This window comes from Myotis lucifugus, unplaced genomic scaffold, assembly GCF_000147115.1.
Source record: "Myotis lucifugus unplaced genomic scaffold, Myoluc2.0 scaffold_37, whole genome shotgun sequence".
Classification (NCBI taxonomy): domain Eukaryota; kingdom Metazoa; phylum Chordata; class Mammalia; order Chiroptera; family Vespertilionidae; genus Myotis; species Myotis lucifugus.
The window spans coordinates 480,839-507,635 of NW_005871085.1; the positions used below are offsets into that span (position 1 = coordinate 480,839).

The 26,797-nt window shown below is 43.1% G+C and overlaps 2 protein-coding genes across 2 annotated transcripts in view; one reads left to right on the forward strand and one right to left on the reverse strand.

The window, feature by feature from the left end:
* The window catches only part of SZT2 (SZT2, KICSTOR complex subunit), a 53,541-nt gene extending 32,980 nt beyond the window's left edge, over positions 1 to 20,561 (reverse strand). Inside the window, 6 exon segments of the mRNA XM_023752811.1 lie at positions 7 to 106; positions 856 to 987; positions 5,295 to 5,465; positions 5,759 to 5,932; positions 6,231 to 6,356; positions 20,452 to 20,561. Of these exon segments, the coding sequence (XP_023608579.1) occupies positions 7 to 106; positions 856 to 987; positions 5,295 to 5,465; positions 5,759 to 5,932; positions 6,231 to 6,356; positions 20,452 to 20,478 (730 nt within the window). The 5' untranslated portion in view covers positions 20,479 to 20,561.
* A 44-nt stretch (positions 20,562 to 20,605) lies between these two features.
* MED8 (mediator complex subunit 8) lies at positions 20,606 to 26,797 on the forward strand. Its single transcript, XM_006087209.3, has 7 exons — positions 20,606 to 20,689; positions 22,552 to 22,670; positions 23,340 to 23,484; positions 23,987 to 24,127; positions 24,319 to 24,400; positions 25,398 to 25,646; positions 26,472 to 26,797. The coding sequence occupies exons 1-7, from the start codon at positions 20,684 to 20,686 to the stop codon at positions 26,534 to 26,536; spliced, it is 807 nt and encodes a 268-aa protein (XP_006087271.1). The 5' UTR covers positions 20,606 to 20,683; the 3' UTR covers positions 26,537 to 26,797.

Genomic DNA, 26,797 nt, shown 5'->3' on the forward strand with positions numbered 1-26,797 from the left:
AGATGCCCTGACGAATCATACTGACCAGTCCAAGGTCTTTTGTCACCATGGAGACTCCCATCTTCCGGCCAGGGAGCTCCCCTGAGTCTGGGGACTGGTCCTCTGCCTGGTCCAAGTAACAGAAAAGACAGAATGGGACAGAAAGCATTGCCACATCCATAGCAAAGCCCGAATTTACAGCAGCACTGCCCAAGCCAATACAGGCCCAATCGTATGAAGACCCCAAACCCCCAACTATGCAGCCAAACCCTGACAGTGCTTCCTCCCCGAGTTGTGTTCAGATACTGACCCTCAGATGGACAGGGAGTCTAGCACCAAATGTAGCACTAGATTGTACTGGAGCAGGGCTTCCCCACCTTTTGCCGATACGACCCTCTTTCCATATTTTTCTACTGTCATTATGAAATATTTTATACATCAATGACACCATGTCAGACACACAGAACTGCCAACTGTCTGGCTACTTCTAGGACATTGGATGGAATGAAAATGCATTCTAGTGAGCCCAAACAGCTTTGTCCTTGACTGTATAAAGTACTAACTAGAAGTCAAAGCTATCCATGATCACCTTCTCAGATCCATCAAGGGAGAAGATCCAGGACTAAAAAAAACATAGCAAAGAGCCTTCACATTTTCTTCCAGCAAGAATTTGTGTCCTGGAAAGAGTATCCGAGCCCTCCTCCCAATAGGGAACCTGTCATGGGTACTCACTAGCACTTCTAATCCTGGCTCACTCTGCCTCTGGCTCTTTTTTTCTACTCTCTTTCCCCTCTGTATTAGGCTTACCCCTCCTCTCTCCCCTCTGTTCCTTAACAGCTGCTCTTTCTACTCCCACATACTTCGTCTCCCACATACCTGGCTCTGGGGGTCATACTGCTGCTGCAGCATGGTGGCCACCTTATCCTCAAAGAGACAGAGCTGTGCATATACCTGCTGCAGGAACACTTCCCGCTGGGAAGGGTCCAAAAGGCAGCCCTGGATCAGTACCTGAGAAGCACGAGGGAAAGACCAAGACATGAAGGTCAGGGGATACTGGGCAGTACCCCTCCTGACCTATTTATTTTCCCTCTAGGCAACCCTGACTTCCCATCCAAGCAAGCTAATTCCACAGCCAGTTCCTCCCTCACCAGATCGTCTACTCCATCACTCCTCAGCCCAGGTATTCCTGCTCACTGCCCCCAGGTCATGTCACCTTAATCTGGGTTCACAACCTTCCTCCGCTTTAGGTCCTCCACACTGAGTTTCCCCATATCCCCGCATGGGGGCGACAAAAGATCTTCCAACTCCTTCCATCTTTGTCCATTAACTGCCCCACCTCAGCTTAGCAACGCCTTTTTCATTCTACCTCATATATTTTTTATTCTTGTTGATTCCTAAGCACTGCACACAGAGGCTGTCTGGAAATTTTCTCTTTTTTAAGTTAAAAATCTTCTTATTCCCCCAATGAATGCTCCTTCCTTCCCTTTACTCTCAATAACTTCCCCCCTCAATAGGAATTCCCAGCTTACCCTAACCATGAAGGTATACTACTCTCCAACCCACAGAAAACACCTCAAATTTTGCTAGATGTTTATATCTGTGTTCTTGTGCTTCCTTCCAGGCTCTGAAGGAAAGATTTCTTCTCCTCCTCTTTTCCCCTAAAGCTAATCTCTCCATCTAATCTTGGGTCCTCCTTCTAATACCTTCATTTTCTCTCGATGGGGTTTCTTTTCTTCTACTTCCAACATAAATAAGTGCTCCCATCCAGGGCTCTCCCTGCTTTTCTCATACCCCTTATATTCCCCCCTTTCTCTCTCCTAAGCTCCAAAGGGCCCTTCTTTTGCTTCTGTAACTTGTTTCCTGAGCCTACACAGCCCAACTGGGTCATTTCTACCACCTCTGTAACTTTCTAAATAAACTTTCTCTTATAATTTGAAAAAAGAAAAAGAAAAAAAAGCCCCCATCCTAAAAATGTTACATAGGGCTGTTGACCCCTGGTGGCCCTGGGATCTCTCCTTTTTCTCTCCCTATCAGACTCCTTCAACCTGTCTCACATACCCCAACCCTGCTCTCCTGTGCAACAACTCCCTCTTCATTCCCTATTCAGAACTGGGAAGTGTGTGAGCACAGCCCAAAGAGGGGAGAGGGGCACTCTATACCACTCTACGCGCCAGACTGTGAGAAGCAAAATAGAATCAGGGGGATATAAAAAGATGAGAAAGATGCTCACAGCTGAACTGTTTAGAAGAGTGAAAATTGGGTCGACCTAAGGGTCCAACAATAAAGGTTTGGCTAAATACATAATGATAAAATATGATAAAGTCAAGCAGCCATTAAAAGTCATGTTTCTAAAGAATATTTAGTAATGTGGGAAAACACCCGCCCTCGCTGGTTTGGCTCAGTGGATAGAGCACCGGCCTGAGGATTGAAGGGTCTCAGGTTCAATTCTGGTCAAGGGCACATGCCCGGGTTGCGGGCGCGATCCCCAGTAGGGGGTGTGCAGGAGGCAGCTGATCAATGATACTCTCTCATCATTGATGTTTCTATCTCTCTCTTTCCCTTCCTCTCTGAAATCAATAAAAAATCTTTAAAAAAAAAAAAAAGCAAGAAAAACACCGATATTATACTTAAAAAAAACAGGATGTAAAATTGTGTGTCTGGAATGAGCCTGATGTTTCTCCTCTATTTGGATGAGGGTTGGTGGTGAGGAAGGGTAAACACATAAAGACAAGAAGGAAATTCCATAAAATGTTAATAGTAGTTATTTTTGAGTGGTATATTATGGGTGAGTTTTGTTTTTCTTTTAATTCTATTATTTTTCAATTCTCCTTCAAAGGACATGTATTGTAAAGTGATTTAATTTTTTTTTTAAAGAATATCAGATAAATCTTGAGAGAGCTGTAGAGATGGCAAGGAAGCTGGCTCAGGGCCAAGGGACCCTTGGGGCTCAAATATGACCTCTCCTCTCCACAGCTGCTGTCCTTGTTCAGGCCTCATCTCCTCTCCCATGCTATAATAATCTTCTGTTCTCCCCAATCCAGAATTTGTCCCCTAATCCATCTTCCTCATTGACCACAAACAAGTGTGATCTTCCTAGAGCACAAATCTGATTTTGTTACCATTCATTTAAAACCTTCTAAGGCTCCCTACTACCTATGGCTAATAGTTTTGATTTGCATGTTTTCTATGTGGCAGGCACTGCTTGACATGTATTAAGTTAATCACCACATAATATTAATACACCTCAAATTTTGCTAGATGTTTTTATCTGTGTTCTTGTGCTTCCTTCCAGGCTCTTTTCTCCCCATTTTGGAGAAAAGATACACTCATAAAGAGGTTAAGTAACTTGCCTAAGGGCACACAGCCAATACGTGGCACAGTCAGGAAGCAAATACAGGCAATGCGATTCAAGACCCAGCGCCCTTCACCACCACCCACCACACTAAAGTCCCCAAGAGAATAAGTGCTAGTTCTTAGCTATGACATTCAAAGGTTTTCATAATCCTGCCCTTATCTCACCAGTCTCCTCCTTAACTCCTCACCTCCACATTCAAACTTTACTGTGTCAAACTAAGTAACATGTAATGAGAGCAGTTTCCTAGCTATATCTTTGCTCCACAGGTCACTCTGTCTGGAAAGCCTGTTTCCCTGTCCTTGAATGGTTAATTTCAATCCTTCCTTCATGACACAGTTCAAATGCGTCTTTGTCCCAAGATGAGGACTTCCAACTCCTGCAGGGACATCCAGGCTTTGTTGGACGCTCCCCTACCTTGATCTCATTGCCCCCGAATCATAACTTATTAGTGCCCTTACACATTCAACTGAAATTATTTCCTTCAATAACAGTATCCTCCATTAAACCCTAACCCTATCTCCTCCCATCAGGATAAGGACAGTGTCTGATTCATCTATGTATTCAGGACCCAATCCAGACCTGGAATAGAACAGGCTTCAGTGTTTGCCAAACCCAACCAACATTTGAGTGATTACCTAATACCTATGCTTTTCCTGCCTTGGCTTTCAACACCTACCAAATCTGGCCTCTGGGAATGGAGCCCACAACCAATAGTCCGAACAGCTGCACTAGAAGAGCACTTTAATCCAGGGCAGAGAGCTGGGATTCAGGTGTGTACCAACCGCCTTGAATATTTCTTTTTTTAAAAAATATATTTTGATTGACTTCAGAGAGGAAGGGAGAGGGAGAGAGAGAGAAACATCAATGATGAGAGAGAATCATTGATTGGCTGCCTCCTGCACACCTCCGACTGGGGACTGAGCCTGCAACCTGGGCATGTGCCCTGACCAGAATTGAACCCGGGACCCTTCAGTCCTAGGCTGACACTCTATCCACTGAGCAAACCAGCTAAGGCAAGCTTTGCGTATTTCAAGACCCTCAGATGCTGTTCCTTGCATCCCTGTCTTTCAAAACCAGCTAAGGTGATGATGTAGCCATCAGGCACAGTTTCAGGGTAAGCCCCTACCAGTGAGTTGAGAGGGTAGTTAAGAGCAGATGAGGGGAAACTGGGTCATGCTTATCTAAGCCAGAAACAGATATTCCAGTAACAGACTTGACCATTCTCCAAAAGGAGTGTCTTGTGATAGCCTGCTTGGGTGTTGGATAAGCCCTGTAATTATCTGGTCAGCATTACACCCAACCCTTTACAGGGCTCTGAGAAAATGACTCGCTTCTGTCCTTGGAAGAAATTACGTTTCTGAGTATTGGTTGTATTTCAAAATCATAAAACTATTTCTGAAGACCATCTTCAAAGGTTAGTGCCAGGAGTCAGGACACACAGAAAAAACAGACTCCAGTGGCCAGACCAGAGACTTACAGGAGTGAGAGAGAAATTTGTCCAATCAATGCCAACTGACCTAAAGCTAATGGGAAGGCTCTTTTTTAAAATTTAATATATTTTTATTGATTTCAGAGAGGAAGGGATAGGGAGAAAGAGATAGAAACACCAATGATGAGAGAGAATCACTGATCGGCTGCTACCCGCACACCCCCCATTGGGGATTGAGCCCGCAACCTGGGCATATGCCCTAACTGGGAATCGAACCGGTGACCTCCTGGCTCCTAGGTCGACGCTCTACCGCTGAGCTATACCCGGCTGGGCATGGGAAGGCTCTTTAAGACCAGAGAAACAGATTCTTCCCAAGAGGAGAGAGAGTCATAGAGATGACTAAGAAACAGGTTTAAGAAGCTAGCAGAGCTGGGGACTTGGGCACAGGTAGTAGACTCAGGATAAGGACTTGGTCACAGGACGACCAGAAATGAGGTCTGAGGGTACAAACTTGGAGAAAGGATGCAATACCTGGTGGGACTGTAGGCCAATAATTGAGGAGTAGGCCTGGATAGTTACGTAGATCTCAGGCTGGAAGTCGATGCAAGATCCAGGCACTCGGAAGGGCCGAAGCAGCCCTCGGAGGCAGCGGGAGAGGGCGTGGAAAACTTCATCAAACAAGATCTCCCCCGTGGAATCATCCTGAGGGCAATGCACACAAAGATCTCTCAAGGGGGAGCAAAGGCAGCCCTGGACAGAGGGCAGAGACAAGCAGCTTTCATGGGTCAGTGGGCCTCTTATCTTCAGGTTGATCGCACCCCCAAACACAGTGCCACCACTGGAATGGGATCTGTCTTTACCCACCGTTCCCTTACAGCCTAGCCGGTCTCCTTCCACAGTGGTAGGCTGAGACCACTGTTCATTTCTCCCAAGCCTTTCCCTCTCCTCCTCACCCCCACCCCATCCTTTCTCCCACTATCTCCCCAGCTCCTTACCACAATGCCAGTAGATGGGCTAAGGTCCAGCTCAATGACAAATCGATACTGCCAAGCCAAGAAGGTGACCTGCGTGGAAGGTACGAGGAGGAATGGCCTTGGGACCACTGGTTCATCTGGCTGCCACCCAGGGGGCAAGACACTGAGGACTTCCAACTCCTGCTCAGACTGAAGCTGACCATTAGGATGAAGAGGAAAGAAAAGTGTCAGGAAAGAGGCACACCTTTTTTCCCAGGGCCTGAATTTCCAGAGCCAAAATGACACAACATTGGCTCTACCGCCCACAACCCAACACATACTTTTCCTATCTGGAAAATTATGGAACAAAATTTTCCCTGAAGAATCATCTTGTGGGCAAAGTCACTTGCCCCTCCCAGAGTTAGTCTCCCCTCCTGCCTCTTTCCAGTACCCTCTTAAAAAAAACAGATTTTCTGAGCCAGCCCCTCAAATCCTGTATGTCTCTGGGCCTCACCAACATTTCCTGGGGTGTGGCCTGCACAGTTTGATGCAGGTGATTGAGGAACCAAGCCAGGCGAACATTTCGGGAGATTCGATAATCCTTTTTCATCAACAGAAACACCTGCCCAGCTTCTTCCACCTGGGGACAAAGAGACATTAATAAATTTATAAAAATTCACTGTATTCCTCCTATATACAGGTCACTATGCAAGTAATTTTTAAAAAATATATTTTATTGAATTTTTACAGAGAGGAAAGGAGAGGGATAGAGAGTTAGAAACATCGATGAGAGAGAAACATCGATCAGCTGCCTCCTGCATGCTCCCTACTGGGGATGTGCCCGCAACCAAGGTACATGCCCTTGACTGTTATCGAAACTGGGACCCTTGAGTCCACAGGCTGACACTCTATCCACCGAGCCAAACCGGCTAGGGCACTGTGCAAGTAATTTGTCCGAGGATCTCACAATGCATAAGTGAGAGGCAAGGCAGCAGAGGTGAAAAGTTTACTCCCACCTCCATGCAAGGTGTACCCAAGGATTCAATCCTCAGCTCTCTGCTCCCATTCCCCCTGCAGATCTCTATATAGATGAAGTGACCTTTAAACATTATCAAATGTTCATGTGAGTTTCTCCTATAAACTATAAGCTCCTTGAAAGCAGGGATTGTATCTTGTTCGAGCTTGGTGTCCCTGTGCTTGGCAAACTGCTTAAAACAGAACAGATGCTCAATAATGCCAGATAGTTCTTCCTAATAACCCCAATGACAGCAGAAACTAAAATAGGGATGGGGAACGTCTAGCCCTCAGGCCGTATAAGGCCCTAAAAATCATTTGGTCTGGCCCTGCCAATGCATTAGGGATGAGTTAATTAAATGTTTGACCAAATATAGCAGGCTAATTTTTAAAAAAATATATTTTAATTGATTTCAGAGAGGAAGGAAGAGGGAGAGAGAGACAGAAACATCCATGATAGGAGAGATCATTGATCGGCTGCCTCCTGCAAGTCCCCCACTGGGGATCGAGCCCACAACCCGGGGATGTACCCTTGACCAGAATCGAACCTCGGACCTTTCAGTTCACAGGCCGACGCTCTATCCACTGAGCAAACCGGCTAGGGCAAGCAGGCTAATTTTTGTTTGTTTGTTTGTTTGTTTTTTGTTTGTTTGTTTGTTTTATTCTTTTTTTAAAAATATATTATAATAAGTATTACAAACGGTATTACATATGTGTCCTCCCCCCCCCCGCCCTTGACAATCCCCTGCCCTCCCTTACCCCCCAGTGTCTTATGTCCATTAGTTATGCTTATATGCATGCATACAAGTCCTTCGGTTGATCTCTTACTCCCCTCCCTTCTGCCCCCCAACCCTCTCTGGCCTTCCCACTGCAGTTTGACAATCAGTTTGAGGCAGCTCTGCCTCTGTATCTATTATTGTTCAAAAGTTTGTAATGGTCTTTATTATCCATGAATGAGTGAGATCATGTGGTATTTTTCCTTCATTGACTGGCTTCTTTCACTTAGCATAATGCTCTCCAGTTCCATCCATGCTGTTGCAAATGGTAAGAGTTCCTTCTTTTTTATAGCAGCATAGTATTCCATCGTGTAGATGTACCACAGTTTTCTAATCCATTCATCTACTGATGGGCACTTAGGCTGTTTCCAGATCTTAGCTATGGTGAATTGTGCTGCTATGAACATATGGGTGCATATATCCTTTCTGATTGGTGTTTCTGGTTTCTTGGGATATATTCCTAGAAGTGGGATCACAGGGTCAAATGGGAGTTCCATTTTTAGTTTTTTGAGGGAACTCCATACTGTCTTCCATAGTGGTTGCACCAGTCTGCATTCCCACCAGCAGTGCACAAGTGTTCCTTTTTCTCCGCATCCTCTCCAGCACTTGTCTTTTGTTGATTTGTTGATGATAGCCATTCTGACAGGTGTGAGATGGTACCTCATTGTTGTTTTGATTTGCATCTCTCGGATGATTAGTGATGTTGAGCATGTTTTCATATGTCTCTTGGCTTTCTGGATGTCCTCTTTTGAAAGGTGTCTATTTAGATCCTTTGCCCATTTTTTGATTGGATTGTTTATCTTCTTTTTGTTAAGTTGTATGAGTTCCCTATAAATTTTGGAGATTAGGCCCTTATCAGATATGACGCTGGCAAATATGTTTTCCCACGCAGTGGGTTTTCTTGTTGTTTTGTTGATGGTTTCTTTTGCTGTGCAGAAGCTTTTTATTTTGATGTAGTCCCATTTGTTCATTTTCTCTTTAGTTTCAACTGCCCTAGGAGCTGTATCATTGAAGAAATTGCTTTGGCATATGTCTGAGATTTTGTTGCCTTTGGATTCTTCTAGAATTTTTATGGTTTCCTGTCGTACATTTAAGTCCTTTATCCATTTTGAGTTTATTCTTGTGTATGGTGTAAGTTGGTGGTCTAGTTTCATTTTCTTGCATATATCTGTCCAATTTTCCCAACACCATTTATTGAAGAGACTATCTTGGCTCCATTGTATGTTCTTGCCTCCTTTGTCAAATATTAATTGAGCATATTGGTTCGGGCTAATTTCTGGACTCTCTATTCTATTCCACTGATCTATATGTCTGTTCTTGTGCCAGTACCAGGCAGTTTTGAGGACAGTGGCTTTGTAATACAGCTTGATATCTGGCATTGAGATCCCACCTACTTTGTTCTTTCTCAGGATCGCTGTAGCTATTCGGGGTCTTTTTTTATTCCAGATGAATTTCTGGAGAGTTCGTTCTAGATCTTTGAAGTAGGCCATTGGTATTTTAATGGGAAGTGCGTTGAATTTATAGATTGCTTTGGGTAGTATGGACATTTTAATGATGTTGATTCTACCAATCCAAGAACATGGTATGTTCTTCCATCTCTTTATGTCTTCCTCTATCTCTTTTTTCAACGTCCAAGCAGGCTAATTTTTAAGTTGATAATTTTGTATGGCCTGTGAATGATGTTATAAATATCCAAATGGCCCTGGGCAGAAAAAAAGGTTTCCCATCCCTGAACTAATGAAATCATCACTGGGTAAATGGTAAGCCTATCGAATACCTCAAAATCAAACCTCTGTGGGTCACGTTCTCCTACCCCCACACCTGCCAGTTATTAACACTCTAGTTCCTTCCCTCCATTGCCTTATGGACAGTTGGTTCAATGTCCTGACAAGCATCAGTTCCCTTGCCCATGTCCTTGTCCTTACTACATAAGCCCTGCCAAGTGTTGACTCAGGCTGTAGTTGACATTCTCCCTGATCCATACATGTACCACACCACCTGCCCTTTGACAGAAAGAAAGTTGCCACCTCTGGCAGGCCTTTACCAATCCTTTTCCTTCTCCCTGGTCAGCACTTAGAGGGTTTTCCAATCCCTCACCCCCATAGTCCTGACAGATAAATGTGCCTACGGTGTCACAGAGAAAATAGGGTCAATCCCCAAACATTTCTCCCTGACTAATCCTTACAGGTATGTAACATTCCTTTTACTCCAAGCATGAAAAACTCTCAGCCCACAGACCGCATGCAGCCCAGCCAATATGACGGTATGTAAGAAATGTGTTAATAAAAATTTCGTAACTTAAGTTTTACAATATCCTGTTATACATAATTATTAATAATGAACTACAACGCTAATGACGGATTACTATAATAGTGTTGCATTCATTTCTCTTACTCGCCTTATGTGCAGGTGCACCATTTCTCTCCACTAATACTAGCAGCGAATATTTTAGCAGCCAATTGCCATGTCATTAGTCTTAGACTGACTTGTTTGGTGTGCGCAACAGGAAATATTTCACTTTTGGAGAAAAGAAAAATAGGTTTATTTGCGTTACACTTATTAGTCTGTGTAGTTATTCAGTGTCTGGTAAGTTAATGTTCAAGAAAAAATATTAATATTTATTAAAATGTTCTATTATTTTATGTTAACAATTACTCATTTATTTCAGGCCTTTGTATTCAGCATGATTCTATCGAAATAAACCTCCATTTCTATGAAAATTGAAGCTTTTGTTTTTTTGCAGCCCACATAAACTTAAACCTTGTTTATTTGGCCCATGTTAGCCTTTGAGTTTGACATGCTTGCTTTACTCCCTTACTCCTGCCTCAGATGAAAAGATTACTCTCCTGTTCTAGACAAATTGCAAATTTCTCTTCCTGTGTCCCTGACTAGAGAAGGGGAAAATGCCAGGCTGTGAGGATTGAAGAGGGTGGTAGAGAAATGAACAGAAAGAAGCCAATGACTGCCTGTTGAGAAATGTGGTGTTGAAAGGAAGTGGTTTTTGTCCCTCTAAAATTGGGAAATATGAATGGAGTATAGATCAAAATAGTTCTGGAGAAGCAATAATAGAGGGTGCCTAAAGTCAGAGAAGAGTATGGAGAGTAGAGGTGCAATGACTAAAGATGAAGAAAGTCTTCTCTAAGACAGAGGGCAAGCATCAAAAGCTATAGAAACAGACACTGGGAAATGGCAGAGATGAAAGTAGAAGGCAAAAAGAAGAGAGAAACTCATATTGAGGACCTAAAATATATTCAATAATAAAACTATAGAGGTTAAGTGCAAGAATTTCAGATTTAGACAGCTTAGGATTGAATCCCAATTTTCCACTTATTAGTTAACCTCTTTAAACTTCAGTGGCCTCATTTGTAAAATGGAGATAATCCTAATACTAATCTAATAATTCTATTATGCAGATTAAGTGAAATCATGAATATGAAATACTCAACACAGTGCCTAGCACTTAGCAAGAATAAAATTTAACTATTGCGCCCGGCCCGTATGGCTCAGTGGTTGAGCGTCGAACTATGAACCAGAAGGTCACGATTCAATTTCCCTGGTCAGGGCACATGTCCAAGTTTCGGGCTCGAGATCCCCAGTGTGGGGCGTGCAGGAGGCAGCCGGTCAATGATTCTCTCTCATCATTGATGTTTCTCTCTCTCTCTCTCCCTCTCCTTTCTCTCTGAAATCAATAAAAATATATTTTTAAAAAATTTAACTATTGCAGTTATTACTAGATGCACAACACTAGGATATTTACATAGATAATCTCATTCAGTCTTCACACAAAACATTTAACAGAAGAAAACGGCGATCAAAAAAAGTGGCTTAACATGATTAATAGGTACAGGGTCAGAAGTCAAACCCAGGCCTGATGAGCTGCAAAGCCCTTCTATTGAGAGTGATAAATGGATTAAAGTAGAGACTTATGAGCAGAAAAGATCTAAAGTGGTTATAAGAAGGAAATGGGAGTTTACAAGCAGAAAGGATACTCTGACATAATCAGAAAGACGAATGCTAATTTACACAGTGATTTTATGTGATTCAGCATTATTTTGTATTGTCTCTACACCATCTAGGATCACAGGTCTGGGAAATTCTACTCTCTATTATACTGCTTCTCTACTCTAGGCTGAGGTAGACCCTGGCTAGGACTCTGGCTTTTGCCCCAAATTAGGCCAAGCTATCCAACTCTTTTCTTCCAACAGGACAGAAACATATCTACATTTTAAAAATTCCTTCTACCCTGGCCAGAGGATTTAACCTTGGCCTGAGGACTGAACATTGGCCTGAGCACTGAAGGGTCACGGGTTCGATTCCAGGTCACATACCTGGGTTGCAGGTTTGATCCCCAGGGCGAGTGCAGGAGGCAACTGATCAAGGTATCTCTTCCACAATGATGTTTCTCTCTGTCTTTCCCTTCCTACCCATCTACCTTCCCTCCCTCTCTCCCTCCTTCCCTCCTTTGCACTCTCTCTAAAAAAATCAATGGGAAAAATATCCTTGGGTGAAGATTTAATAAAACAAATTCCTCTGGATCTTGGAGAAAGAAGCACCGCACTGTGTCATGGTCAGAGCAAGGCTGAGTGGCTGACTCACTGCGCTGGGGCCTGGGCTTGGTCCCAGGAAGTGGGGCTTCTCCCAGCACCTTCCCACAGATCAGTGGCCTCAACTAGAGAGGGGAGGGGACACTGGCCAGAAAGGGAACACCCACCAAGCCAGAACTGCAGCAGAAAGTTCCCTCCACTCCCACCCTAGGCTTTCTGACCTTCCTCTAAGGCAGTGGTTCCCAAACTTATTTGGCCTACCGCCCCCTTTCCAGAAAAAATATTACTCAGCCCCTGGAAATTAATTTTTTTAAAATTTTAATAGCAGTTACTCATCGCCCCCAAATGCACCTGTGGCCATCACCGCCCCCCTGGATCGCTGTAGCGCCTACCAGGGGGCGGTAGCGCCCACTTTGGGAATCACTGCTCTAAGGCCTGAAATCCAATCTGGATCACTCCCTGGAAATGTCCTGCGGCAACCTCATACTGAGGCACTGCCAAGCTTCCCTGTGGCACAAGGGTGAACCCATCTACACAAACTTCTATACTTCCTTCTCCACCCTCCCTTCCCCCCACCCCTCTTTGGTTTTAAAAGTTACAGACATTCTTTAATATAACCAGGAATACTTGGCTGAGGATGGTTTGTTCTCCTATTGTACAAGATTCCTTCTCTTTTTTGTAATCTGCATCTATAATTATAACATTCCTACAATTACCAAAAAAAAAAAAATTTCCCTCTGGATACCATGTGATTCAGAAAGTTTCCTTAATGACCATGGGAAATGATAGTAATCTAGACCAGAGCTACTCAAAGTAGCCATTCTATGTTCGGGAAGACAAGGAGTTGTGCTACCGCGTGAAATCACCACTGCCTTCCATTGAGAAAGTCTTGCTATGAAAAAACAAACAAAAGTCAGCTTCAACTAACCTTTGAGACAAGTGAGCTTAGTTGTACTTTAAGATATTTTTAGAATAAGACAGACAAGAACTGGCGATTAATTGGAAGTGAGAAAGAAAGTGATAAAAAGGAAGGTGTCAGGGTTGACTAAGGTAGCATCAGAAACCAGTAAGTGGCAGAAAGATTTCCAAGTTAGCTAGGAAAAATTAATATATTTACCACCACTTTCTAACCACAACCTCCTAAAAAAGTCCCATCAAATTAGTCTTATTGCCAAGCCCCTAACGTCAGAAAAGGAGTCTACTGGCAACGAAAGAACCTGCAGCAATTACTTGCCCTCTCTTTCTCTGATCCACGGTCTCAGAGTGGGATGCTCTCATGAACAGGGCAACCTTTCCCTCAGGATTGACTGAGCTGGTGTGGGTGTGATATTAGTAACCATGCTTGTGTTTGAGTTGACTATGCTGGATCCATGCCAAGCTTCTTATCTGAAAAAGGACAGGCTGGGGCTCAGAGTATTATCAGAACAGGAAGAATGTCCCACCCTGGCTGAGTAGCTTAGTTGGTTGGAGCATTGTCTTGAAGCACCAAGGTTGCAGGTTTGATCCCTGGTAGGGGCACATACAAGAATCAACAAATGAATGCATGGATGGGTGGAGCAACAAATCTATGTGTGTCTCTCTCCCCCTTAAATAGAGAAATAAATTAAAAACACACACACAATAGGAAGAATATCCAATTTAGCAGTCCTTCATGTTTATCACCCTATCTCCAGGGCCTAGTGCAGTGCCTGGCATATAAGATGCTCAAAACAATTTTGCTAAGTAAGTGAATTCACGCTATGTTCTCAGCAAAGTAAACTTAACATTTAGAACTAATCATAATCAGTACAATTGTTCTCAGGGTGAGAAAATCTTAACACTAGCCTCCATACTATTTTCCTTTTGTTCTTCTTTGGTAGTTAGAGCACATGTCCAAGGGTCAACACTATAAGGACAGTCGGGACATTTGGTCACTCTATCTTCTAGAACTAAAATCTTGGCAATGATTTCCTGCACTGTTAGGTATCTCTGTTGGGTATTCACAAAGCAGTCTATAATTCTTCATAGCACCCACCACAGTTTACAATAAAAGAATTTATGTACTTTTTATTTTATTTATTTATTTATTCAAGTTATAAGAGAAAGTTTATTTATAAAGTCACAGAGGTAGTAGAGGTGAGCCAGCTGGGCTGCGTAGGCTCAGGAAACAAGTTGCAGAAGCAAAAGAAGGGCCGTTGGAGCCTAGGAGAGAGAAGGGCAAAGGTAACATGCCTGGAGGGTAGTGGGGGAAGGGAAAGGTGCTAAGCAAGCTATTTATGCACTTTTAAAAATATTTTTTAATTGATTTTTTTAGAGAGAGGGAGAGGGAAAGAGAAGAAAACATCCTTTGGCTGCCTTCTACACACCCCCTATTGGAGATCGACCTAGCAACCCGGGCATGTGTCCTGACCAGGAGTGGAACAGACAACCTCTGGGTACATGGGAGGACACTCAACCTACTGAGCCAAACTGGCCAGGGCTTTATGTACTTTTTAATGTTTGTTTCTCCTACAGGTCTAGAAGCTCCAGGGAAGTAGGGCTTTGTCTATATATTGTTCTTTGCTGTGTCCTTAGAAACTAGCACAGTGCCAAAGCACACTAAGTATTTAATTAAATATTTTTGAATAAATGCATGAAAGAGAAATTGCTCTCACAATCAATTTACCAGTTATTCTTAATTTTTCCACTTTTATCAACATCTGCTCTTTGTTGTTCAAGAGTTTCCATCCTTCCTCATCACCCACTTTATGGAAAAACTAGCAAATCTATTGTTTGGGGTTTTCCTTTGCTTTCATGAAAGCTGTGGTATTTTTTTGTTTGTTTGTTTTTAAGCCAGTTTTTTACCAGTCTGTTCTTTTCCAGTATTGTCTTCTTTTTTGCTGTTCTTGGAATCTGGGGAGAAGGTTCTGGTGTGCATTCTAATAGATTTGTTTTTGAAAGAAAGTGTGATTCGATAGCTGAGACTATGGGCTTGAGCTTTAGTCCTCCTCTATAAAATACCACCAGCTACCCCAAAGGTATATGAAAGCACAAATGCACACATCAGTATAATAACAACTCAGGCAACAATCAGTCGCTTCTGAGTCTATCAAACATCTGATGACAGCCTGGAGTCTTTGCTTTTCCGTAATAAGTATCTCCAGGTTCTTTAAGTACGTCTCCAACAGCATGACTTCAAATGTCCTCATTATTTTATTTTATATCATATGCCTATGGATGAACTCTGGTTGATCTACTTCTCAACTTAAAATGTGGGGGCCGATATGGAACACAATACCCAGGTGAGGTCACACATTCAGAGTCCCCTAGGTTCTATTTACATATTTAAAAGCTTTATCATACCATACTCAGGAAACCTCCATGACTTTCTCTCTTGTGCTGCTGTTCAAATCTGTCCTCATGTAGCTGGCTTTTTGGGACACATACAATTATTCAATTAGTCCTATTATATTCGATAAATTCAGTCTATTATTCTATTGTGTAGCTAGGAGAGGGCTCCTTTTTCTTCTAATAAGACTCTTTACAGCAGAGGTTCTCAACCTGTGGGTCACGACCCCTTTGGGGGTTGAACGACCTTTTCACAGGGGTCGCCTAAGACCATCGGAAAACACATATATAATTACATGTTGTTTTTGTGATTAATCACTATGCTTTAATTATGTTCAATTTGTAACAATGAAAATACATCCTGCATATCAGATATTTACATTACGATTCATAACAGTAGCAAAATTACAGTTATGAAGTAGCAACGAAAATAATTTTATGGTTGGGGGTCACCACAACATGAGGAACTGGATTAAAGGGTCGCGGCATTAGGAAGGTTGAGAACCACTGCTTTACAGCTTAATTTCCCTGCTAATTTGATCAGGATGCCATCGTCCTCATCCAAGTCCAAAGAGGACAAAGGCAAGGTGAGCATGCATTCATTTATCAGCCAACAAATTTATGAAAAGCCTGCCATATACCAGCACTAGGTCCTAAGTATACAATGGAAAGCAAAAACTGGCATTCTCTATTCTCACAAAATTTACCCAATGGAAAAAAAAAATCAAGTCACTACTCTAATTATTGTATTATTATAAACTGAGTATATTCACCAAAGGATAAGAATGTGGTTCTATGATAACATGTAACTAAGTAATCTGTCCCAGGCTAGGATCTTAGGAGAAAGAGACGCTGAAGGTTAAACAGGGTTTGTTAAGTGAGGAGGGAGAGGGGGATAAACCAGATGGAGGGTATACATGATCACTGTGCTGTTAGAAAACTTTCTTTAGATTATTAGTTAGTAGGCTGCTTAATTACACTACTATACAGCTTCCATTTTTCCACCTTGTCTCTAAAGTCATTTAGAATGATGGACTGACTGTCCAAGGCCAAGCTGGAGTCTAGTTCATCAATCAGTTCTTACAGAATCCACTATCTTGAAACCAGGAACAATTTTTCTCACATTCCCCCTTATATGTGATCCTTCAAAGTCAACAACCACGTTTTCAAAACATCCTTATGTTTTCTTCACTTTCAAGGTGTAATTTATCAGAACCAGAGGACTTAAAAAGATTTAAGCAGCTCGGCCATGTGACTCAGTGGTTCGGTATCAACCCATGAACCAAGAGGTTACTGGTTAGATTCCCAGTCAGGGCAAATGCCTGGGTTTCAGGCTCGATCCCCAGTAGGGGGCGTGCAGGAGGCAGCCTATCCATGATGTTTCTCTCCCTCTAAAAGCATATTTATTTTAAAAAAAGATTTAAGCAGCTCCAATGATATTTTTCAAAGTGTGATCCAAGGGCCAGCTGCATCAGGATTACCTGAGGTCCTTATCAGAATGCAGACTCCTGGGCACCACCCCAAACCAACTGAATTAGAGTGGATAGGGTTCAGGAATCTACACTTAACAAGCTCCCCAAGTGATTCTTCCACTTTAATGTTTGAGAATCCCTGATTCTGTGGTGTTCTCACAGTGCCTACACTCATAAAGAGCTTCAAGTCCCTAATATTTAATCCTCCTGAGTCTGAACTGCATTATACTTAGAGGAGTCTGGCAAAGAGAAAGCAGGGTTTTGGAGTCAAGAGATCGATCTGAAATTAAATCTGGTTCTACTACGTACTATCTAGGTGAGCTTGGACAAGTTACATAATTTTTCCAGGCCTCAGTTTCTTCATTGATAACATGTGGGGATAAGAATATCTATTTCATAAAGATATTGTTGTAATTAAACAGGAGAGTCAGAACAATGATAGAGGAAGCCTATCATTCTTTGGAACAATTATTGAGGCCTACATACCATTTATAACAAGATGAATAAAACATCATCAGATACTGTACTGCATATCATGTATATCAGTATAAAGGAAACATTCCCATCTCATTAACTTGTTTTTTGCACCTGGCTCTTTGTAGTGAGATATAATCCAAGCTTTGTGCTGTTTTCTGTTAAGAGTCCCATGAAAAATGTAGACTTTCCCCCCCCACCACCCTCCCTTGAACTGTCAGAAGCCTCCTTACCACTATACATGACATAGTCCTGAAACTCTAGTATGGCCTCAACCTGAATCTTCTCCAGCCTCATCTCTCACCCATCTCCCCCTGAGTTAGAGTCCCTAGGATCAAATGCTTGTTCTGCTGCTTATCAGTGGAAGGTCTTGGTGAAGTTATGTAAACTCTGTGCCTTAGTTTCCTTATCTGTGAAAGGGGGATAATAAAAGTACCTATTTCATGGGGGCGGGGGAGGTTTAGAAGTATTATATGACCTTTAGCAAGCACCTGTGTTAGCTATTCTCATTGTCACACTGTAGCCACTAGCAGCTGCTTCCTCTCAGTTCTCCAAAGGCTCAAGCTCCTTCTCACTTCAGAATTCTCACTATTCCTTCAGTCTTCTCATTCTTAAGGCTTAAATGTTATTCCTCTGAAGCAACTTCCTGATCCACCTCAGCTCCCACCATTGCTTAACAAAGTAGGTTAAGAACTGTTGTTAAAGCTTATTGGCTTAAATGTACTCTCCTTTGGTGTGGTCCCTTTGGGGGCCAATTGGGAGAAAGAGAAACCAATAGTGCAACATTTTGATATTGAAAATTGAACAAGTATCTTTTTAAAATAAAGAACCAGTCCCTCCAAAAAAAAAAACAACCACACAAAAAAACTGCTGTTAAATACTCATTCACTCTGTATTTTTCCTTTGCAGCACTTATTATCATAATTCAATGTTTGCTTACTCCATTAAAATAAGGAACATGTCTTACACTGCCCCATATCCACCCTGATAATTAGTACAATTCTGGATCCATAACAGCACTCAAAATATTTTAAGTATTTGATGAACGAATGATTTCTTAAATCTGACTATGCCCAAACGTTCTCTCTAGGGGTGGTATCAACCCTAAAGGTCAGTCACTTTTCTGCCCAGGGGTGGAAGAATTCTTTACCCCCTTTACTTCCTGAGATAACATTTTCAGAAATGCAAATCGAGAACTTAACAAATGCTTAATCTTTGGCTGAATGAGATTCCCAGGAGTGTGTTTTGACTCTGTTACTTTAGATCTGCACTGTTCAATATGGTAGCTGCTACTGCATGGGGCTACTAAGCACTTGAAGTGTTGTTGCTAGCATAAAATGATATGTGCTGAAGTGTAAAATACACACTAGACTTTAAAGGTTTGGTACAGCCCTAACTGGTTTGGCTCAGTGGATAGAGCATTGGCCTTTGGACTGAAGGGTCCCAGGTTCGATTCCAGTCAAGGGCATATACCTTGGTTGCAGGCACATCCCCAGTGGGGGGTGTGCAGGAGGCAGCTTATCGATGTTTCTCTCTCATCAATGTTTCTAACTCTCTATCCCTCTCCCTTCCTCTCTGTAAAAAATCAATAAAATATATATATATAAGATTTGGTACAAAAAAAGAATGTTAATATCTCATAATTTAAAAATATTTATTATAAGTTAAAGTAATATTTTGGAAATATAGGATTAAATAAATATATGACTAATTTTTCTCCGTTTCTTTTTACCTTTTTAAATGTGGCTACTAGGAAATTTACATAGATGGTTTGCATTAGGTTTCTACTGGACAATGCTGTTTAAGACTATCTGCCTAGAAAGTATGTTGTATTTCCCCATTTTAGTTCCTTGTTTTAATCCATAACAAAATAGACTATAAATTATTTCATGGTTTTTCTCAATACTGGTGTTTCTGATGCATGGGCTCTTCCTGTGAATATGTCTGATTATTTTAAATAAGGCATAATTTCCTACTTAATCCTGAGTCTCATCACATCAAATCCGAGTGAACTGGAGATTTACCATCCCATGGCTACTTTATTATTTATAAATATTTATTATTATTAAACATTATGGTAAAGAACATAAGATCTGGAGCCAGGCCCCCTGTTTTTGGAGTCCTGGCTCTACTACTTACTAGCTGTGCAACTTTGTTTCTCTGTGCCTGTTTCCACAACTGAAAAATGGGGATGGCAATAGTGTCGACTTCATAGGGTTGAGAGCATTCATTGGTATTGGTAAAGTGCTTAAGATGATGCCTGGTATGCAGTAATCATTTAGTAATGACTACTATTTGTGTCATCACACACACCCCTCACCCTTCCCACCTACTCATATTCTCTTGTAATATTGGACACCTCCCCTAGTGATGTTGTTCCTTCCAAATCTGAGCAATTTTATGCTCGGAGCTTCTAACTCCAGAATTCTGCTACCCGCCAGCTGAGTGGCACTTGAGAAAGGTACTTAACCTCCCTCACTTTCCAATTTCCTTTATCTGTAAACGAGAATGGGTGTTGCCACCTTCCTTGCACGAGTCTGAATAACACAAGGTATATGACGTTCCTTTCGTGGTCCTTACCACCTAATTGATACCTCAAATGCATTTTTCTGGTTTAATACTTGTGATCCTCACAACACACCACGAGATGGGTATTTTATGAAGGAAACAACATCTGGGATGTCAAAACTTGCCCCAAGTTAGCTCAATAGTGGAACGAGGGTTCACTCCGAGTCAAAAATATTTTCACGACACCAAAACTGCTTTCCCTAAGCATGAACGCTAGAAATAAATTATTTCATGCTGTTTATGGGATTCCAATGTTTGAAGAAATGCAGAAATCGGCAAAGTAAGTCTATCGCCCTGTTGCCCCCTGAAACTGCAACAGAAAATCAAAATAACGGGTTTAATACTACTATTAGGTCAAAGCACCCAAGAGCCTTAGAGTCGGCGACGTGGATGAAATTTCAGTAAACAACACAAAGCAGCGAGTTTCCCCTCGAGGAAATTGCGGACCTCGGGAAGGAGGCTCAATTGACAGGCTTTCGGGGCTGGCCCGGTCGCCCCAAGACCCGGAGGAGGCCACGGCCGGACCAGGCCGCCGGGCCCTCGGATCTCGGGGACCAGAGCTGCGCCCGCCCGCCCCTCACCTCCGGCTCCGGGCGTTCCGAAGCCATCACTCAGCGCTCCCGCGCCGGCCCGGGCCAGGGAAGATGTTCCGCTGGTGACCCCTGACCCGGCTGCCGCGCACCTGGCAGGAACAGGAAGTGAGTAGGCGGGACAACTTATGAGCTCTCTGATTGGTGGAAGCAACCCTCTCAGCGTGACTCGCTGACTTGAAAACCGGAAGAGGAGGTGGTTGCCGCAGACACTGCCCCCGCTATGCAGGTGAGTATTTGGTTGGGGCTATCGGTACAGCCACTTAGTTTCGGTTAACCGGCCCGAGAGTAGGCTGACCGAGGAGAGAATGAGGAGTTGAAGCTGAGAGTAGGGGGCAGAGCCCGAGGCTGACACTTAAGGGAACGTGGGGTCAAGGGGCGAGGCCTACGGGGGAGGAGAGGCGGAGATGACATGGGTTGGGAGCCCGGCTGACCAGAGAGAAACCACGGCTAAATCGGGAGGGAGGAAGCAGCACTGATTTGCTAGGTTATGGGAAAGGACCAGGTTGTAATTTGGGAAGGTTGAGCTGCATTCTAAGGAAGACGACTCAAGAAAGTGCCGGGTTGGCCGGCTGTTGGGTGCCGAAATAACAGGGAATTTGCAATGGGAGAGAAGCCCGAGGGATGAAGAAATTGTGGAACCCCTGTGGCCAAAAGCTAAACTAATTATAATCTGAGGCCGTGGGTGGCTCCTGCCCTGCACATGGGCGAGTTTGCAAGACGGTTTCCCAACCTGTGCCCAAAGTAAAACCGGAGGCTATAGATAGAAAAAAATTATTTTGCAGGACCCCCCCCTCCCCCCCAGCAGTTACAGTTTTTTGTCTGGTGCTTAGGACGTGTGCATTTTTTAAAAAATATATTTTTATTGATTTCAGAGAGGAAGGGAGAGGGAGAGAGATAGAAACATCAATGATGAGAGAGAATCATTGGTCTGCTGCCTCCTGCACGCCCACTACTGAGGATCAAGCCTACAACCCAGGCATGTGCCCTTGACTGGAATCATCCCGAGACCCTTCAGTCCGAAGGCCGATGCTCTGTCCACTGAACCAAACCAGCTGGGGCGACATTTGCATTTTTTAAATTTATTTTTATTTTATTGCTGACAGTATTACAGATGTCTCCCATTTTCTCCCTTTTTGCACCTTCCCCAACCCCCACCCCAGGCCTTCCCCATTCATTATGTTGTTTTGTTGTTCATTTGTCATAGTTTCTTGCACCTGGACGTCTGTCAGTAAATGTTTATAAGCCTGTGAAAGGGGCACAGGAATGTTGGCACAGAGATAAAATGAGTGCAGATTAATTCAGCAAGGAGAAGGTTGAAACATCAAATGCTGAGGGCAAATGAAGAGTTGGGGCAGGGGTGCGGTGGTGGTCCAAGGCCAGCCAGTGGTCAGAGAAACCTTCCTGTATAGGTAGATTTCTCAGAGATTGTGTGCCATTGGCAAGAACAGCCTGGCTCACAAGGCAAGCTCTAGAACAGAGTCATACCTATGCTGCAGAGGTACACAAAAGTGAATAAACCCAGACATTAGGTCTCGAGAAAAGTTCTCAATGAGAGAATAGAGCAGTGATGGCGAACCTATGACACGTGTGTCAGAGGTGACACGCGAACTCATTTTTTTGGTTGATTTTTCTTTGTTAAATGGCATTTAAGTATATAAAATAAGTATCAAAAATACAAGTCTTTGTTTTACTATGGTTGCAAATATCAAAAAATTTCTATATGTGACACGGCACCAGAGTTAAGTTAGGGTTTTTCAAAATGCTGACACGCCGAGCTCAAAAGGTTCGCCATCACTCGAATAGAGTATACGTAGTACAGAGAAAAACCAGGCATGAATTAGGAAATGATGGAGAAAGGAATCAGTTGGTAGAAAGAATCGAGGTCAGATGCATGAGTTGAAAGGTCTAAGAGTTGATGCTGTCTGTAACCCAAATACCAAAGATAGAAAACAACCCTGGCTCTCCTATGCCAGTGAGATCCTGTGTTACTTCATAGTGTTGCATACTGCCCTCCTGGCTTTTCAGCCTTCCTTTGTATGTGTCATACTCACACTCATCTGGGTAACCAACCTGTTCCTATTGGTGCAGAGGGAGGAGAAGCAGCTTGAAGCGTCATTAGATGCACTGCTGAGTCAAGTGGCTGATCTGAAGAACTCACTGGGGAGTTTCATTTACAAATTAGAGAACGAGTATGACCGGTTGACCTGGTAAGGATGGCCAGGGTAATCTGGGGAGGGCTGCATGGGTGGGGGGGCCAAGCCTCCTGGTGAATAGGGCACCTCCAGTGATAGAACCATTTATCAGTTTGCAAACATCTTATGATTTGGTAAGAGCTAGGTTTCCCAACATTTAACAAATGAAGTATAGTTTAGGGCCTCCATGACAAGGAAGTAGAGAAATGCCCAGTTTCCCAATCTAGGCTCTTTCTAGCTTTTGATTCTCACCCTTTGACTTCATTGAAAAGAAATCCTCCCACTACAGTAGGAACACAAAGGTCGTACTGGATCTCTTGCCATAGATATTGGTGAGCCTTTTAAATCCAACCTACTCTGGAAATATAGATCTTATTTCCAGGCCAGAAAAGAGGCTTTTACTCCGTTTCTGAACTTTTGGTGATAACAGTGTAGGCATGGTTCCTATTTTGCCACTGTTCCTCACCCCATTCAAGAAATGAACTTTTTTCTCCATCTGTGTCAGAATCTGAAAGTGTGTCCCTCTTTTCTAACCCCACAATCCCTATAAGACACGCTGGTTCCTACCCAGTCCAGCTCTAGGGCTAGGAGTCTATTGGGGGTGAGTCTGAGTATTCCTAATCTGAAGGAACCCTTTGAGGCTACTTTACTGGGAATATTCTGACACCTTCTTACTACCACCAGGCCCTCTGTCCTGGACAGCTTTGCCTTGCTCTCTGGACAGTTGAACACTCTGAACAAGGTCTTGAAGCATGAAAAGACACCACTGTTCCGTAACCAGGTCATCATCCCTCTGGTGTTGTCCCCAGACCGTGATGAAGATCTTATGGTAAGAGGAGGAGAAGGGTACAACTTGGGAAATTAAGTTATTTGATAAGGACCTAGAGCACAGTCGTTGGCTGGTTATTGTAGAAGTTCTGAATGTGGAGCAATAAAAAGTGAGGCTGCATTTTGGAGGCCTTGCTTTTTGTCCTGGAGTTGGAGAGCTGCTCCCAAAGAAACCTGAGGACCTTGCCACCAAGGCAAAGGCCTTTCTCATCCAACACCTATCTCGAGCAAAATGCATGTTCTTTTGTGACTTTGTATATTTTAGCCTTTGATTAAAATGTAGCAGAGAGATTTGCCCCTGTGTCTAGTACAGATAGGAGTGTGAGGAAACAGAAATGAATGATGGAGTGAGGGGTAAGGTGTCCTAGGAAGCTAAGTATCATACATCTTAGGCTGTGTTTTTCCTGAAAATGCACTGTTTGCCTGTGACAGGACCTATATATCGGTCCAGATGGAATCTTCTTGGAATGCCTAGGGTGATTAATAAAAGCTGTGTTTAACAGCGGCAGACGGAAGGACGAGTACCTGTTTTCAGCCATGAGGTAGTCCCTGACCATCTGAGAACCAAGCCTGACCCTGAGGTTGAAGAGCAAGAGAAGCAACTGACCACAGATGCTGCCCGCATCGGTGCTGATGTAGCTCAGGTTGGACTGATTCACTGCCCTGCTGCCCCCCAGCCCCCAGGTCCCACATGAGAAGCTAGGCTTTACTATTGCTGTCTCATAGGATGCACAGTTGATTGCATATAAGTTGCCCCTGGAAGAGCACAAGAAAGCAGCTTCCCCACAATCATTTCTTGCTTGCCCTAATCTCTCTACCAATTTGTGTGTTACAGAAGCAGATCCAGAGTTTAAATAAAATGTGCTCAAACCTTTTGGAGAAAATCAGCAAAGAGGAACGAGAATCAGAGAGTGGAGGTATGGAGGGATTGGTGGCAAAATGGAGAAGGAAAGCCCTGAGTTTAATCCTTACTTCCATAAGTCAGATCTCTTTCCTCTTTTATAGAAAAAGGTTAGAAACTTGCCCAAAGGCACCAGCCATAGTAATAAGTAGTGGAGTGCCCTAGCTGGTGTGCTAAGTGGTTAGCACATCAGTCCCTATCACTGAAGGGTTGAAGGTTCGACTCCCAGTCAAGGGCATGTGCCTGGGTTTCAGGTTCATCACCAGCCCCTACCGGGCACATGTGGGAGGCAACCAATTGATGTGTCTTTCACATCGACGTTTTTCTCACTTTTTCCTCTTTTCTCCCCCTCCTTCCCTTCCACTCTCTCTAAAAATCAATGGAAAAAATATCCTCTGGTGAGGATTTAAAATAAAAATAAATTTTTTTAAAAATGGAGAAGGAAAGAAGGATAAGATCACTTTTATAGGAATGGTGGTTAGTAGCGAAGTGAGGACATATAAGAATGAGCTGCTTAGGAAAGGGTATACATCCATTTTGTTAGCTTTTTGTGTTTAAGTCCAGCCCTAGAACAGATGGAGGAAATGGGCAAAGTGAAAAGGGAGCTAACTCTCTATCTCTCTCCCTTCCTCTCTGTAAAAAAATCAATAAAATATATTTAAAAAAAAAATGGAGAAGGAAAGAAGGATAAGATCACTTTTATAGGAATGGTGGTTAGTAGCGAAGTGAGGACATATAAGAATGAGCTGCTTAGGAAAGGGTATACATCCATTTTGTTAGCTTTTTGTGTTTAAGTCCAGCCCTAGAACAGATGGAGGAAATGGGCAAAGTGAAAAGGGAGAATTCTGAGATAGTTGTGGAGGTTCTTTGACTCTTCCTCTGGGCTACCAGGGAGTCTAGATGCTGCTAAAGTCAGAACTCTAAGCCCTGGTACTCATACTGGTCTTCCTACTGCTAGGTTCAGTCCATGGTCAGAGGAATACTTCAGGGTCCTCACTCACCTTTTTCTTCAGGTCTCCGGCCAAACAAGCAGACCTTTAACCCTGCAGACACCAATGCCTTGGTGGCAGCTGTTGCCTTTGGAAAAGGGCTGTCTAATTGGAGACCTTCAGGCAGCAGTGGATCTGGCCAGCCAGGCCAGCCAGGAACTGGAACAATCCTTGCAGGAGCCTCAGGATTACAGCAGGTGCAGATGACAGGTGCTCCAAGCCAGCAGCAATCAATTCTCAGTGGGGTGCAAATGGCCCAAGCAGGTCAACCAGGTAAAGTGGCAGGGATTGACATGGTGACAGACCTTGAGCAAGGAAGTGGGAATAAGCTGAATTGTCTGAGCCTTCAGCCTCCCCAGAGCTGGAGATTTTCTCCCATTCTCTTGGACTGTGACCCAGAAAACAATTTTTAAGAGTAAAAATCTCATTTGAGACGCTAACAAACTCCAGAGAATGAAGAATAACTTTGAATAGCAGAAACTGCTCTCACCTCCAACCCCTATCTTAGACCTCTGTCTCAACTACCCTTCTGTTCCATTTACTCTGGATATTAGGTATGTGAGGGGTTTTTTCTTAGAGAAACTGGTGGTCAGACCTTAATTAAGACCATTTGGTAGGTGGGTTGAGAATTGATAAGCAGCAAGTTTCCCAGTGTTACATGTATTCTTTTCTCCATATTCTGTCTCCTGCTCACTTTTAGTGATGATGAGAACAGTCTGGAGGAGTTCAGATGCAAGTAACTAGAAGAGATATTTTCTTCTACACTGTCTGAGAAAAGGGACAATTAAAATAAAAGTATATTCTTTTACCTGTGAATGGGGGTCACACAGATTTAGCTATCTTTTCTAGGAATAGGTGAGCAGGAGTCTAATCCCTCCCACCACCTCATCTGCCCCCAAACAGCCCTTTCCTCCTAGATACCGTTAGGGAGAAAGCTGGTGTGCAACCACGCCTCTGAGCTTTGGCGTCCAGGTTCAGATGCTACAGAGGTTCTGAGTTGATAGAGAGGGTGGCAGAAGGAAACCTAAGAGACCACATTTCTGAATTATCATAAAGGTCTTGCCATGCGTCAAGTGTCTTTCTTTATGTTCCTTTTAGGGAAAATGCCAAGTGGAATAAAAACCAACATCAAGTCAGCTTCATTGCATCCCTACCAGCGGTGAGTGTGGCCAGCGACCTCGATTCCCAGATGCTCTTTGTAGAGCTAGGCAGTGAAATTGCCTTTTGCTCAAACTGACCTAGATGGGTACAATAAAAGGACATGGGCTTTCAGCAACAGACAAATCCCAGCTTTGCCACTGACTAACTGTGTGACCTTGGGCAAGTGACCTAATTTTTCTGAGCCTGTTTTCTTATTTGTAAATGATAATAATCTCTATGTCATAAGGTTGTTATGAGGATTAAATGAGAAAATGAATGTAAAA